Source organism: Trachurus japonicus, chromosome 6 (genome assembly GCF_045865225.1).
Source record: "Trachurus japonicus isolate A0001 chromosome 6, Traja_1.0".
NCBI classification, from domain to species: domain Eukaryota; kingdom Metazoa; phylum Chordata; class Actinopteri; order Carangiformes; family Carangidae; genus Trachurus; species Trachurus japonicus.
This window is the reverse complement of record NC_140912.1, coordinates 1,726,311-1,741,849: the sequence shown is the minus strand read 5'-3', so window position 1 is coordinate 1,741,849 and position 15,539 is coordinate 1,726,311. Positions and strand designations below refer to the sequence as shown.

The following is a 15,539-nucleotide window of genomic DNA, read 5'->3' as shown; positions in this document are numbered from 1 at the left end:
CGTGTGTGTGTGTGCACAGGGAGCCACTGCCAGTCTGCAGATGTTATTGAAGAGAAACAATGAAGTAAGTGTGTGAGCTTTATTTCTATAAAGCAATACAGCTGTATTGATGTAATTTAAATATACGTTGTAATGTAAGTATGCGGTGTATTGGTTATTTACTTTAGGCTAGCAAACTGCCCTTCTTCTTTTTCACTAATAAGGTGCTTACAGCTCAGACTTACTGGTTGTGAGTCGGAGTTCAATGACAAAATCTGCCTGATTTCCTTTCAGAACAATATTCTAGCACATGAAACACTGTGGATACTGAGATGAAATATGAACTATTATGCGTTGCATAGGCAGTGAGCTGACAGATGCTCATTAAAGTTGTATGAGGTGGTGGGGATGAACCAGCTGTCTGTGCCAGTGACAGGATGCTTGTGTCTCTCCAGCAGGTCCAGCACAGCGTGATACATCTCCATGACCTGCTGATCTCACTGCAGGTACAGGAACACACCTATTGGCACACACAAAGAAAAGCACACTAACAGGAAACACACTTACAGTCCCTCACTTCTCCCGTCTCCTCCTCCTCCTCTTCCTCCTCCAGGCCGTTGTGGTGCAGCAGGACTCCTTTGTGGAGGACCAGCGACAGGCCCTGAACGACCGGCTTACCGCCAACTCCTCCAGACACTCGTCCTCTTCCTCGCTCTCTTCCTCATCCTCCTCCCGCCCCTCCTCCCTCGTGGAGCAGGAGAAACACAGGAGTCTGGAGAGGCAGCGACAGGAGGCGGCCAGCCTGCAGGTTCGCAGACTGCGTCCATCATCAAACTCAGGGTTCTTACTAGGGGTGTAACAGTATATGTATTTGTCCCGTGCCGTCACGGTACGGGGGTCACGGTTCGGTGCACACAGTCACACGACGAATACGTCTGAGTGAATATAAAAAAAAAAGTTGAGTCCTCACTCCAATCCAGGTGGCGGTAATGAGCCTCGAAGCTGCCTGCAACTGTCATATCAGACGAAGAAGTGAAGTGATGAGTGTGAAGCATAGACTGTAAAAAGAATGGACGTAGCGTCCGTGACGTCACCCATTGGTTTTGTGGAGTCGTTTTTGTGACTCAAATATGGCGGCCTGGACAGCGCCATGTTGGATTGGCCGGCCGAGAACCCGCCCACTGGCCTCGAAGCAGCTGTCCACGGAGCTGCTCGGACCTGTCACTCAACGTTTCCGCGCCCTAATTGGCCAGAATTTTAACCTAATAACAGTAAAACGGTAGAGTTAAAAAAAAATTCACCCCCCTCAGAGTGTGTGCGGGGGTAGAAACTATCGATTGAGACGAAAAAACGTTCTGACACCAGGCTTTTAACATGTTTACTGAGGATGTAAAGTCGGCGATTTTAACATGGGGGTCTATGGAGAATGCTCCCTTCTGACACCAGCCCCCAGAGGAATCCGAGGGGATTGCAGTTTTTTGAACGCGGAAGTGAGCTTCACTTCTCAGACCGACAACTGCCCCCTTGGTGTGAAGTTAGAGGAGGAGAGCTGTCTGCTTCAGTTATGTCACCGTGTGGCTTCTCAATCAAACACAACAGCGGCGGCTCGCGACCATAGACTGTGTAGCAGCAGAGACGTTCTAATATTGAGGAATGAAGGACTTTGGTAGCAGCTCGCGACAGGTCGACCAGATAAAGTCCGTCGGCGCTATTTCCCACATGTCAATCACTGGTGCAAGGAAAAAAACAACTTGTGTGTATCAACTTATCCCGCTGCTTATAAGCCTCTTGACATGAACACAGACACCAGAAACATCACCAAAGCAACTGGCATCTAGTCTAAATTAACTGTATAAACCAACATTGATGTTAGTTTCTTGTTTGTTTTTTTAAATAATAGTTTTTTTTGTACTTTCATAACACTAGACAGATTTCAGTTTTACATTCAATAGTGTCTGTTGTACCGAAACCGTACCGAACCGTGACCCCTGAACCAAGGTACGTACCAAACCGTGACTTTTGTGTACCGTTACACCCCTAGTTCTTACGGATCCTTAAAAAGTCTTAAAAATGAATGAATTCATTAATCTAAAAACCTTAAAGACCTTAATTGGCATTAATATGTCTTGAATCAATTTTTCAAAGGTCTTAAAAATGTTAACACATGGTAAGTGGTATTTTATGATTGTAATTAGTTTCAAATCTCAAAATAATTGGTAACATTCCGACAGAGAGAAGTTACTGTAGTGGCGGCCGCCAACGCTAAATTTCTCACCAGCTCCCGAGTCAGTGTTTTTTTTTTTTTCGGACTTTTTATGCATTTATTTTGAAAGGACAGCTGGAAAGAGACACAATCCAATGTTCATGTAGCAGTCACTTTACCTTGGAAGTGGGTAAAATTGTCCCTAACCCTATGTAATTGATGTGGTGGGTTTTTTTTTTTTTTGGGGGGGGGGGGGTTCTGCATTTGTGTTTATTGTGAAGTCGGTCTTAAATTTCATTTCAAGTGGCTTTAAAAAAGTCTTAAAAAGTCTTAAATTTAACTTGGCTTAAGCTGTAGGAACCCTGAAACTGTATGTGTTTAACGCGGTGTCAGTCAGTGTAACATCTCCTCTGGTTGCTTTCAGAAACAACAGGCTGCATATCAGGAGGAGAAGAGGAAGAGAGAGAAGGAGTGGGAGCTGAAGGAGAGGTTTCTGGCAGAGCGGGAGGAGAAACTGAGGGAGGTGGAGGAGGAGACCAAAAGGAGGAACCACGGCCTGCAGAGGGAGAGAGAGACGCTGCAGAAGAAGAAGGACGAGTACCAGAAAGAGCTGGAGAGGCTGAGGGAGACTCAGAGGAGGCTGGAGCGGGACACAGAGGCCCTGAGGAGAGACTCTGAGAGACTGGAGGCCATGAGGACAGACCAGGTCAGGCTCCTTTGGACTTTTCCCCCATGTACAGACATAAGCAGTCTGAGGAAGCTTTGACTATAAGCCAGGCTCAAAATAAATGTTAGCTGGTGTTTATTCTTGTGTCGTCAGCTCAGTGAGGGCTGAGGTCCAGCTCCTCTCACCCCATGGACCTCCCTCTTCTTAGAGGAGGTCTAATCAGCCATAACAGCTGTCAGGTGTCCAGGCCCAACAGGTCAACTTTGTATAAAGAAAAGATGACCTGCTGCTTAATACGGAAACATTCACTTCCGGCCCCCCGTCCCCACAACCATCAAGATCATGGTGTCATCGTCACTGACACACTTCATTAGAAGCAATAGTGACTCCTCAGCCCAGTTTAATCTCTCTGGACCAGCTGGGTCAGCTGAGTTCACCTCTGAGACACGGAAACACGTCCAAACACAGTCAGTCCATCAGACAGGCCGGACGTAGAGAGTCCGCAATCAGAATCATCAAGGGGAAACAAAGGTCAGAGTCCGCAGAGCCACTTCCTGCTTCACCCTTGACCTGCTGTAGTCACTGATGTGTATCCAGATACAGTTTCTAGTGATGTTTCAGACCTCAGCTGTCAGTGGACCACTGGCTGCACTCAGATCAGTCCTAAGTGTGTATCTGTAATAGCTTCAGATGATAGAGAGGGTCTGCCTCAACCAGCTGGGTTTGAGAGTAGAGAGAGAAAGAGAGAGAGACCATGGACATGATTGTTAACTTTAAAGGGATAGTTCAACATTTTGGCAAATTGCCCCATTGCCATAATCCCTATAGTCATGGCAGTAGGTTCGTTACCTTTAATTGTCGGTGCAAGATATTTTTAGAACGGTGGAGCAGAGCCGCGAGCTGCTCAGAGCTACGCTACGGAGGCTAATGGAATTTCTTGGTTTCCCTCATCAAATACACAATCCAACAACTCAACTCAACAAGTTGTGACCTGCACATTCACCACGCTATGAGATAATAACAGAACCCAACGGTTCTCCCAACGGGAACGCGCATCAGCGGTTTTGCATGAATTTACCTCTAAAACAACTCTGTCTGGTAACGTTCCGTTATTACCTCATAGCGTGGTGAAGCGTAGTGTAGCTCTGAGCAGCTCGCGGCTCTGCTCCGCCGTTCTAAAAATAGCTTGCACCGACAATTAAAGGTAACGAACCTACTGCCATGACTATAGGGGTTATGGCAATTTGCCAATTTGCCAAAATGTTGAACTATCCCTTTAACAGTGAAAATGATCACAGTTCACATAGAAAGATAGAGAAACAGTAGAAATGATTATGATAACACAAGAGCAATAACAATTATCATAATCCTCTAGTTCCACAACAGAAACTTGCAGAATGAAGACAGAGAGAAACACAGCGAAGAAAAATACAAAGTCAGTGACATGAAATAGAACAATATGGATAGAGTGTGTGTGTGCTCAGTGCATCATGGGAATCCTGCAGCAGTCTAGGTCTAAAGCAGCATGACTAAGGGATGAACTCAGTTGAACCAGACTTAAGTTGAGAAAGCTGTGTGATAGCTCGCTGTATTGACACAGGGTGGAGGAACAAAGCACCAATGCTATTCTTTCTTCAGATTCCCTCACAGTTATTGTCAGATTAACACCTGCTATAATGGAGTTTTCCCCAAAGGCTGTATCGTCCATTACTGTGCCCTCAAAGATAAAAGATACGTAGATGTTAGATGCAGGTTATGGGAAATATTGTAAAATGTTCTGTTTCCATGCCATAAGATCCAGGTTGTCATTCAAACCTTGACTGGCTTAATTTATCCAGTATGTAGTGAGAGCATCACTGTCAACCTCTACATCAGCCACTATGATGACTTCATCAGTAATGAGAACAAACTCATCTGAAAAAGTCAGACTCAGGTGGCAGGTGGATGATGTAGTTACCAGTCAGACTGGTTTCATGTCTGGGAGTGTTTTCTCTTACAGGATCAGATGTACCAGCGCACTCCCTCCACCACCTCTGAAGACTCCATACACCATCCACTCCGGGTCTCTGGGTCTGATCTGGATTTGAGGGAAACAGCAGAGCAGCCAAAAGAGGTAAAATCAAGTCTCCCTCAGAAAACAGCCAGCAGGACGGCAGAGAGGGCGTTTGATGATGAGGCCTCTTTCTTTCTGGATGTTCGACAGGTGGAGCTCTCATCCTCAGCTCCGACCAAAGAGCCTTTCCTCCGCATCGGGTCTAAGAGGATGGGCAAAAACTTCAACCCTTTCTCCTCCTCCTCTTCCTCCTCGTCCTCGTCCTCCTCGAAGCCTCAGGGAGCAGAGAAGGAGTCCCAGATCCCCACCAGACTGCTGCAGCTGGCGAAACCCAAAGAGAAGAAAGACAAGAAGAAGAAGGGAAAGGGAGGGGAGCAGACCCAGACAGGTATGGACTACAACAGCTCAGTCCAGTTCATGAGCCACTTATACTGAGGTGTTGTACAGTCTGATGACCGTGGAGACAAGCATCTCCCTGAACCTCTCAGTCCTGCAGAACAGTGACATGAGACATAGCAGCTGCTGTCGCTGCTTCTCTGACATGCCACAGTGTTGTAGAGAGGGTGGGTGGTGCTGTCTAATAATAAAAAAGATAAGAAGAAAATAATGCAATATGAGGTAACACTTTACTTGAATAGGTATTCATAAGATTGACATAACACTGTCATAACCATGACATAACAGCTGTCATAAACATCAATGAATACTTATGACAGCTGTCGTTAAGTGTCATTCGGTAAGTTATGTCACTCTTAATGCAAAGTTGACATTGTTTGAGATGTTTTTGTTCTGACAACTTGACATAAAGACAATTTAAACTGTCATAGCAGACCTAATTGCCAAACTTTAAAAATGATGTCAAGTTCTCATAACAAGGACATCTCAAATAATGTCAACTTTGCATCAAAAGTGACATAACTTACCGAATGACACTTAACGACAGCTGTCATAAGTATTCATTGATGTTTATGACAGCTGTTATGTCATGGTTATGACAGTTTTATGTTAATCTTATGAATACCTATTCAAGTAAAGTGTTACCCAATAGGGTATTCTGCTCCTTCAAAACAGAGTTAATGTGGAATAAGACCACCACAGTTTACTGATAAACCAACCTGGCCTAACATCAGAGGAAAATAAAACAGTAGGTGATTGGGCCAATTTAATAAACACTTAAAGGGATACTTCACCCAAAATCGATAATTCACCAATTTTCTACTCACCGTCATGCCAAGGAAGGGTTCGGAGAACTATTGGAGTCATCAAAACGCTTTTGGAGTTCCGTGTTTACATCATACATCCAATGATTTACAACGACGTTATCAACAACTTTTTCATGTGGCAGCTTCAGGACTGACGAGCAGAACTCCTAAAGCGTTTTGATAACTCTGAAAGTTCTCCAAACCCTTCCTTGGCATGACGGTGAGTAGAAAATTGGTGAATTATCAATTTTGGGTGAAGTATCCCCTTAACTGGAGCGTAGACCATAGTCTATGGACAACTGCTGTGGGGTGGATGGATTATTATGTGGCTCAGGAGCATATCCACAAATCAAAAGGTCAGTGGTTTGATTCCCAGGTCCTCCCCACTGTATCACCGGAGTGTGAATGTGTGAGTAAAGGGATGAATGTGGTTTTTAGTGTAAAGCTCTTTGAGTGGTCGGTAAGAGCAAAAAAAAGGCTCTAAGTCCATTTAAATAATTAATAACTTTAGTGCAGTGTCATGTATTGTGTTGTGAAACAATGACTGTGGAGTTGTGGGCTCATGACCAAGGCTCTAACCCCCAGTTGAATATTTCTACAACACTACATATTAGTGAGATGGAGTCCTTTGAGTGAGGATCTGACCAAAGCAAACCAGATCCACTGCAGCAGGTCTGTTGGTCCAGACAGCAGTTTTCACTCTTTGTGTTTCTGTCTCCATAGAGAACAAAATGACAATGATGTCGGATTCTCAGAAAGATGGAGACATCTTCTTCTGCTGAGGACCAGGACAAAGCACATTTGAACTTCTGACCCTCCTGAGTAACCAGACCGCTGCTGGACCGCACAGAAAACAGGAGCTAGAGTGGATTCGGACCAGACCATGTGGATGAGGAGCCAGACAGACTGTCAGGATGACAGACTCGCTGATTTGGATTGTCAGTAACAATGAACTGATGACTCAGTCAGGAGGATCTCAATCAGAAAACATGCCAATGATTCCCCAGGACCTCAGCAGTCCACCACCCCAGGACTCCACTGTGAAGTCAGATCTCATCAAGACTCTTTTACATGAACCATGAATCAGTCCCGAGTTCCTACTCATTTTCCAGGGTCAGTATCTGGAAGAACCTTAAACATCTGCTCTGACTTTAATCAGTCAACCTGACTAACAAGGCGGAAAACCTGGACATGGTGTCAGTATCAGTTAGAGTCCTAAACAAATCCACCACTTCTCACTGTCCACACTGTGCCGAGGTCAATTTGTGAGACCACATAGCCGTCAGTGACTTGTCAGTCACCAGAGAGATGGAGGAGTCTGTAAGACAGGCTTACCTCTGGTCCACAGAGAGTCCAGAGACTGCTCAGGACCCAGACTGGTCCACAGAGTACTGAGGATCCAGACTGGTCCACAGAGTGCTCAGGATCCAGACTGGTCCACAGAGTGCTCAGGATCCAGACTGGTCCAGAGACTGCTCAGGATCCAGACTGGTCCACAGAGAGTCCAGAGACTGCTCAGGACCCAGACTGGTCCAGAGACTGCTCAGGACCCAGACTGGTCCACAGAGTACTGAGGATCCAGACTGGTCCACAGAGTGTTCAGGATCCAGACTGGTCCACAGAGTGCTGAGGATCCAGACTGGTCCACAGAGTGCTGAGGATCCAGACTGGTCCACAGAGTACTGAGGATCCAGACTGGTCCACAGAGTGCTGAGGATCCAGACTGGTCCACAGAGTGCTGAGGATCCAGACTAGGACTGTGGTGCTCAGAGCAGATTTAAACTGACTGTTGTTAGATGTTGAGGTGGTCTGACATGATCCATCAGTTGAACTTTGGTTCTAATGAAACCAAAAATATGAACGTCCTGTTTAAATTCAAGTAAACGTTCATTTGTGTCACAAGTCTGTGTGAAGCCTGCTTCTATACTTCAACAGCTTTCACAATCTTAATACAATGAATGAAGTGAGCCGCCTGTCAGCAGCTGTTCCCAGTCATCGGTGTCAGATTATGCAGACGTGTTTTTAAATTATATTTTTTATTATGTTCTTATGCAGCCTCAGTAGATGACAGAGGGATGAAGCTGCTGCAGCAGAGCTGGGTCAGAACATACTGAGCTCAGCACAAAACCATCTCAGCCACCATTGGATCCATTCAGTAGCCATCAACCACATCATGCAGTCTCCATCAGTCACAAACCGCAGATGTGCAGACTAGAATTTTTAAGTAATTTTTAACAGATTTTCTATCTGTATGTCTACGTCCTTTCAGATTCAGTACAACATTAATACTGTAAAGAATCAGATGTAGCTTGGGAGACATCATGTAGCTCAGATTCAGGACTTTACTTATCTTGTTCTTCTGAACTTGGACCCCTGTTACCTGAGTTTTCTTTGGCTCAACACTTTCTGTATTTCTTTCACATTACATTACAGCACTGCTGTTTAACATACTGAGGGAACACATGTTGTGTGTGAATTGACCATGTCTGTCTCTTTAGTTACTATTACTTTTACTCTTGTGGCTTTAGGCACCTGTCATTTAGACTCAGACTGATCATGCTTTGAAGGACAATCCTTAAAGGGACAACGAGGAGTTTCTATTTGGTTATAAAAAAGTCTCACGTTAATGTGGATGAATCTACGTTACCCACACTTGTTAATGGGCCCATTTTCGATAAATATATCGTTTTGTCTCTATCGTTATTTTGTTATTATTAGTGGTGGTGGAAATGCTGGGCGAGCCGACCAGCGTTTCCTTACTTTCGGTTTCGTGGTGAGTCATGAGAATAAAGCCGCCGAATCGCCGTTTATGGTCGGAACTACGACGGTATGTGATCGTCTTCTAACCTCTGACTTTAATTCTTGATGAATGAAAACATGAGTCTGTCACGGTGCGCGTGGAGGCTCATAAATGTAGTGTGAAAACGCTTCACTTTTCTAAAACTCCTCGTTGTCCCTTTAATTAACTGAATCAGTGTTGAGCTGAAGTGTTAATTGATGTTAAGCAGCATCTTCAGATTGTATTGAATCCTAAGTAACATGAGGAGGGCTCTCTTAAAATCCCCTGAGCTTCTGTTTTCTGTAGATAACCCTATTATACTGAGAGTATAATAATACCCACCCCTGTTCAGTGTCCTCCCTTAAACCAGATCCTGGGTCTTTTGTTGCACGGTTCTCTGCAGCTCTGCAGATATGAACACAACACACCAACACACAGAGGGGCCTCGAGGCTTTTTATCCTCCCTCTCATCCAGCCACAGTCATAAGTCAGATTTACACCACATTGATTTTCTCTCTCCTCTCCAGAGAGGCAGGGGCTGAGGTCTATATCATTTCCTCCCTCTCTGCTGACAGTAGCACATTTGGACTGAAAGTGAAAGCACAGCAGCCGTCTCTTAATTCCCTGCAGCTCCTCCCTGCTCTCACTCTGCTGGTGTGTGATTGGCAGCGGTGGTTTGTCCCACTCAGGCCCTGTCCAGACTGGTATTACCATGCATCTTTAGTGATCAGCTTTAAGTATGTCCATATGTCTAAGTACACCCACAGTCTCTTCAGTCTGCAACAGCTCTGATCCCTGAAGCTAAGTAGGCTAAATCACAGAAGTGACATTTGATCATTGGTTCATGGTTTGAAAGAAAAAAAAGAAAGAAAGTTGGTCTGTCTCTCCTCTTCCATACTATTTCCCTTCACTATGCACTAGTTTTACTAAACCAACCCTTACAGTTACATAGGACCTTACAGTTTTTGCACTGTATGTCAGCGCTTCTTGTATTTGTACTAAAACCAGAAGGTACAAAGTTTTTTTTTTCTCTTTTTATGTACAAAGAAAAAAAGGGGAAACCAACAAATGCTGTAAATATGTTTTATGTACAAATTTGAACTTCCAAAGTATTGATGACTGTGGATTTTATTTAGATGGATGATTGATTTGTTTTTAATGAATAATTAAGTTTTATTTATCTGTTCTCAACCCATTTTGGAAATAAATAATGTGCTGTTTGTCATATGACGTGTGTTGTGAGGTTCTTTTGATAAAGTGATGGTGTATGCTGCTGTATGCTGTCAGACCTTTAGGTGCGTCTGCGGCCCAAAAAAATGTCTTTGGTTGTGACTGGTTGACTGGGTGACGGGTCAATGCTGTGGAGACATTAGGATAGCATCACTAAAGTCATGGCAGCACTCCCCAGCCCAGTTAGCAGAACAGTTAGCAACATGGAAGTCCGCATGGGTCTCAAAGGGCAGATTGTTCACCTAAATAACACCACAACCAACCAAATATGAAATAATGATAAAACCAAAAAAGGAAAACAGGTTAAATGTGCTACTGAAAATAGACAGATGAGTGAGTGGCAGCATGTCCATTTTCAGTTAAGGACTGAGTAGTTGCTGATCAGTATTGGTGGTATGTTGCACTCCACTCAACCAATAGATTTGAGTGGTCTGTGTGCAAGTGTGCAGGCAGTAATAGATCATAATCTCACCAAATTAAGGACCCAAGGGTTATTACAGAGTTGAGAGGTACATGTATATCACATTGAGTCTGAAGCTAGAAATCAAATAGCAGCCTGTTAGTTGCTCTGTCTTACTCCTAACAAAACAGTTTTCATATGAATAGACTCGTTCTATAATCCATTTGAAATTCTTCCAGATACTTCCTGTTTTTTTCCTGATTTAGAGGAAGAAGCACCCAGTGTAGTCAGTATCATCCTGTGTTTTCAGTGTTATCATACAGTATGCCTTGTAACATGGGTCTCCAGAATGTTACATTAAACACACGTAATGTTTAATTGTTGTATCTCATAGTAATAACTTGTGACATAAAATTAAATTTGCACAGGAAATGTATCTTTATTTCTTTGATGTTAAGTGCACATACACACGTGTAATTATTAGGCTATATGTATTCCTTGATGTTGTTTTTATATTTTCACATTCAAGGCTAGGTTACCAAGGCAACAACACAGCTATATATACATATGTATACCCTAACATACATAAGACCATTAGGCCTACCGGGAAAACAAGTCAGGCCAAGCTTGTAACCCCCATGTGAGTGTGAGGCTGTAAATATTATAATATTAAAGTATCTAATCTGAGAGACAAAGTGATGACAACGAATTGTTGAGAGCAGGTTTATATCCAACACATCCTGAATTCCTTCTGGGCAAATAAAAAGTCAACAAATGGAGAATTGTCTGTGTCTGTGTTGGAGTCAAGCAGCCTACTGCCAGCCCTCACTCCAACATCATCCTATACACAATCTGTTATGAGGAAAGGAGATTTAATGGGGCGTTGGAAACTGTATATTTAGGAGCCGACTGAATCCTGTGACATTTGGTGCCTTAAACCCAGGACACATTCAGCAAAGCTGTTCACTGAGAGAGCTGCTGCCCCAGCGGAGAGTAATCTTCGGCTCAGCTTACTTTGGTTGCTATGCAACAATGCAGTACAAGTGCCTCATCCTTATCTAACAGAGCATCGTGAGCACACTGACAGGTGCAAACAGGACTGACGGTGAGGTGTTGGCTGCCATTGGGTTTTCTCCTCTGATAAACACACGATATGCGTCACATTTTCAAAACAAAAGAAAAGGCTCTGCTACAAAGGAGATACGGTACTTCTAGTCTACCGAAGCACAGATATCACTAACATACATTTTTACCATGTTGTAGCCTTTTACTCTTTATTCCAGCAATTTAATTCCATGTACAACTAGAGACAGGTTGTCACAGAGAAGATACGTAAGGTTGTTGCATGGTTACTCAGTCAGTAATATATTGTAACCAGTCATGTATTATTAGCCTATCAATAAAATTGTTACAATATGTTGCATTATTACATTGTTGTTACATGGAGTTTTATATTGTTCACCTCACAGTCCTCCTTCACTGGAGGTTTCCAGAGATCCTGTTCCTTATGAATTATCTATATCCGTATGTGTCTCTGCTGCTCAGGGTGGAGATGGACTGGAACAACTTGAACTACATTTCAGAAGAAAATATTGTGACATCAAATGTGGCTCTCTGAGATTTTTTTCAACAACAAGTCCACTCTTTTACACTGGTCCTCGAGTCTATAAACTTCCAGTACACAGCTGCAGCTTCACAGACCTGAAACCTAAGCTCAGTGATCACCTTATCCCTCGCTGACTGTCTCAGGAAGTGTGTGAGCACCGGTCTCAGGGGCCGTTCTGGGTCCACCGATGTGCTCTCTCCATTTCAAATTCAGCACTAGACTGAAATCCCAGTCCATCTGTGAGAATCTTCTGAACCCAAACCTCTCCTCCAGGCCTCTCAGCCTCACATTACTTGTGTTGAGATGCTCCATGGTTTGTGGAGCCACATCTTTCTTGTCTTGGTCAGTGTGTCGCTCCTCTAGGCGCTCAATGTTTGTTTCGGCCTCGGCCCCTTCGACGTGTTGGTTGGTTGGTTGGTTTACTTTATTAATCCTTGAAGGGAAATTAAAGCAGAAGTAAGCGGAATGTTTGTGTTAATATAAGTCTTAAATAGTTATATCTTCCGAAGTTCCGACAGCAATCACTTATATAGAGTGTTTGGTCCGAAACACGGGTCTGTCAGTCACTCTGCTCTGCTGTAAGCCGACAAGAAGTTAGCCAAAACCACCGGATCGCTTACTTCTGCTTTAATCGTCACCCTGTACGTACAAACATCCAACACACAATACTACAACATGACAAGCATTGACAACTCAGGCAATACAATAAGTGCAATGCAATGCATTACTTAGCATAGCACACAACAGAAATCAACAACAATCAACAACAATGTTCATTAAAAACTTCACTGCACCAGGGACAAAAGACCTCCTGAATCTTTCTGAGGAACATCTTGGCATCACCAGTCTGTTGCTAAAAGAACATAGAGTGGGTGGTCCTTATTGTGCAGAATGCAGCAGAGTTTCCTCCCCACCCTCTTCTCCATGACCACCAGGAGGCAAACCAATGATAGAACCTGCCTTTTTTATAACTGTGTTGATCCTGTGTCTGTCCTCAGACTTCAACCCCCACCCCCTGCTGCTTTTAATTGTTTAAATGTCCTAAAACAATAACAACGTTTTCTCTTCAAACTGGAGGTCAATCTTAATCAACTGTGAGCCTCTACTTTGAATGAATTTATAACTTTGAGTGTCGGGGAGCAGAGACTGCCTAACAAGCTGCCCCTTTGTTCGCTCTAACAACATCTCTGTATGATCAAATGAATTCCAATCAGGCTGTTCAAAGCTGGCTCAGGTTTTGTTGTTGTTTTGTTGTTTGGCTTTGTTGGTCTTCTGAGGAACAGAAGCAGTGAGAGATGGTCTGACTGGCCAAGGTGAGTGGGAGTCACAGTTGTGTTGTTGTTCGAATAAACTTGATCTCATGTACTTTTCCCCTTGTAGCCTGTGGTAGGAGGCTGGAAGAACAGTTTCACAACATCCTAAAGTCTCCTGCTATGAAGTTTGCACCATCAGGGTTGATCATCATTGTTCACCGCTGTTTCCCATCACGTTCCTCGGTTACATGCTGTCATTCCGACATCCCACCATTCCGACATACCACTATTCCGACATGCAAATGTCCCACCATTCAGACAAAGCTTTCAATATAAGAAAATGTGTGTTACTCAACAGGTGACTCCCTTCTTTAAGACATGCAGATAGAGGAATACCCACATGGTTGTGGGTAAGTGCGCAGCAGAGTGCAGACAGGGACTAGTCTGCCTGTCTAGCCTCTACCTGCTCTTTTTTACTAAACTTAAAGGTATTCAGAAAAGAAAATTGAATTTGAGCCCACTGTGGGTCTTAACGTTAGTTTAATAACTCATCTATCAGACAATGTAGCCCAAACTTTGTGAAAAATTCTATTCTCAAGTAAATCCGGGATGAAAGTGTGATTTTTTTTTTCGCATTGGATAATGCAGGCGCACAGATTATATGTCAGCCTGCTCACGATTCATCAGCCACTGATATTGGATTTCTGAACGCCTTTAACCAACTGCCTAAGCCCAACCAGTGCAAAATCTTTTTTGGGAAAAAATACGCTATTAAAGGAATTGTCGGAAAGGCAGGATATAAAAATAAAAAAATACCGTCATTCTGACCATAGGAGGCAAAAATTGTCGGAATGATGGGACGTTTGATAGAAAATTAAGTGTTGCCCTTTAGACAATTAGAGGCCTATGTCAGACTGGTGGGATGTCGGAATGGCGGTTGCCTCCCAGGTTTTTCTCTGGTACAGTAGGTAACAATCACACACAGCCTCATGATTCTTCATCATCACTTCATGATTTCTTTCAGTGCTTTGTGAGTTCATGCAGTATGTTATATGAAACAGCGGTTGTTTGCTCCCGAGGCTGCAGTGCGTTTCGCCACATTAGTCAGCCACACAGAAAATATACTGTGAAACTCCTCCATGACTGCCTGGAGATATTTTTAGACAGGGACAACCATGAATAATGCACAGGAAGTGTGCGTCTGTGATAACGTAAAGAGAAAATGAGATGTGTGGTGGTGTGTGCACTTAAAGTGGATGTGAATATAAAGTTCAGAGTTTCCTGCCCTTTAAAGGTCATGGATGTATCTCTGGTGAAACAGATAAATATTTAGGAAGCTTTGTAGAAGGCAGATTAAAGGGCTTCACTGCATTTACAGTGTGGTTCAGAAGTCTCAGTACAGTTTATAAATAGGGAAATGAAGTGGTGCATCTGCTCTCAAGTTGGATGTCTGTGTTAGTGTTAGTAATGTAGTGATCAGACCAGTGCTGCTGTTTCAGTCCAAAGTTCAGTGTTAGCCAAAGGTCTGCTCCTGACTGACGACAGCAGGTAAACTAGAATTATCTAGGTTATATAAATTTGAACTATTTGTCTAAGATCATGTCATACTCATTGTGAAATCTCTAAAGTTTAAAAAGTGTTTCGTGTGTAGTAACAGTAACCTTTGACCTCCAAACTCTAATCAGTTTGTCCTTTAAGCTAAATTAATACTCTATTATTCTCTATACATAACATATTGTGTTCATGAGGCCATTTTTAACTGGGATATGAACTTTACCTGACACATGAACAAAGTCTCTGGGACAGACACCCAAGTGACATTAGGAAAAATAGAAATAAAGACCATAATGAAAACCTAGTCCATGCATATGTTACCCAAAGACTGGACCTCTGTAATTCCTTATCACCAGGATGTCCCAACAGCTTCATCTGCTCCTGTGTGAGTACTGACAGGAACTGGGAACCCAACTGCTCTAAAAATAAAAGTGAATTAAATTAAAAGTGAGGCCACTGTCACCTTGACCTTTGACCTTTAGTCGTCAAAGTTTTCATCAGTGACTTACTGAGATATTGTGTCCAGTAAATTGGAAAAATTTAACAAATTTAATTGTGAAGGTGCAGAATCTGGACACAGAAACAGAGCCAGTCTTTGCTGTCTCACTTGTGT

General features: G+C 43.3%; 1 protein-coding gene across 2 annotated transcripts in view; it reads left to right on the top strand.

Annotated features, from left to right (window-relative positions):
- LOC146985328 (uncharacterized) overlaps window positions 1-10,108 on the top strand; it is a 97,682-nt gene extending 87,574 nt beyond the window's left edge. Inside the window, exons 41-47 of one of the 2 annotated variants that reach the window (XM_085778252.1) lie at window positions 20-64; window positions 435-485; window positions 593-787; window positions 2,607-2,888; window positions 4,849-4,962; window positions 5,053-5,290; window positions 6,828-10,108. In XM_085778252.1, the coding sequence (XP_085634378.1) occupies window positions 20-64; window positions 435-485; window positions 593-787; window positions 2,607-2,888; window positions 4,849-4,962; window positions 5,053-5,290; window positions 6,828-6,886 (984 nt within the window). In that variant the 3' untranslated portion in view covers window positions 6,887-10,108. The remainder of the gene's footprint in view (window positions 1-19; window positions 65-434; window positions 486-592; window positions 788-2,606; window positions 2,889-4,848; window positions 4,963-5,052; window positions 5,291-6,827) is intronic. The other variant, XM_085778251.1, reaches the window with a different exon arrangement.
- Window positions 10,109-15,539: the final 5,431 nt, after the last annotated feature.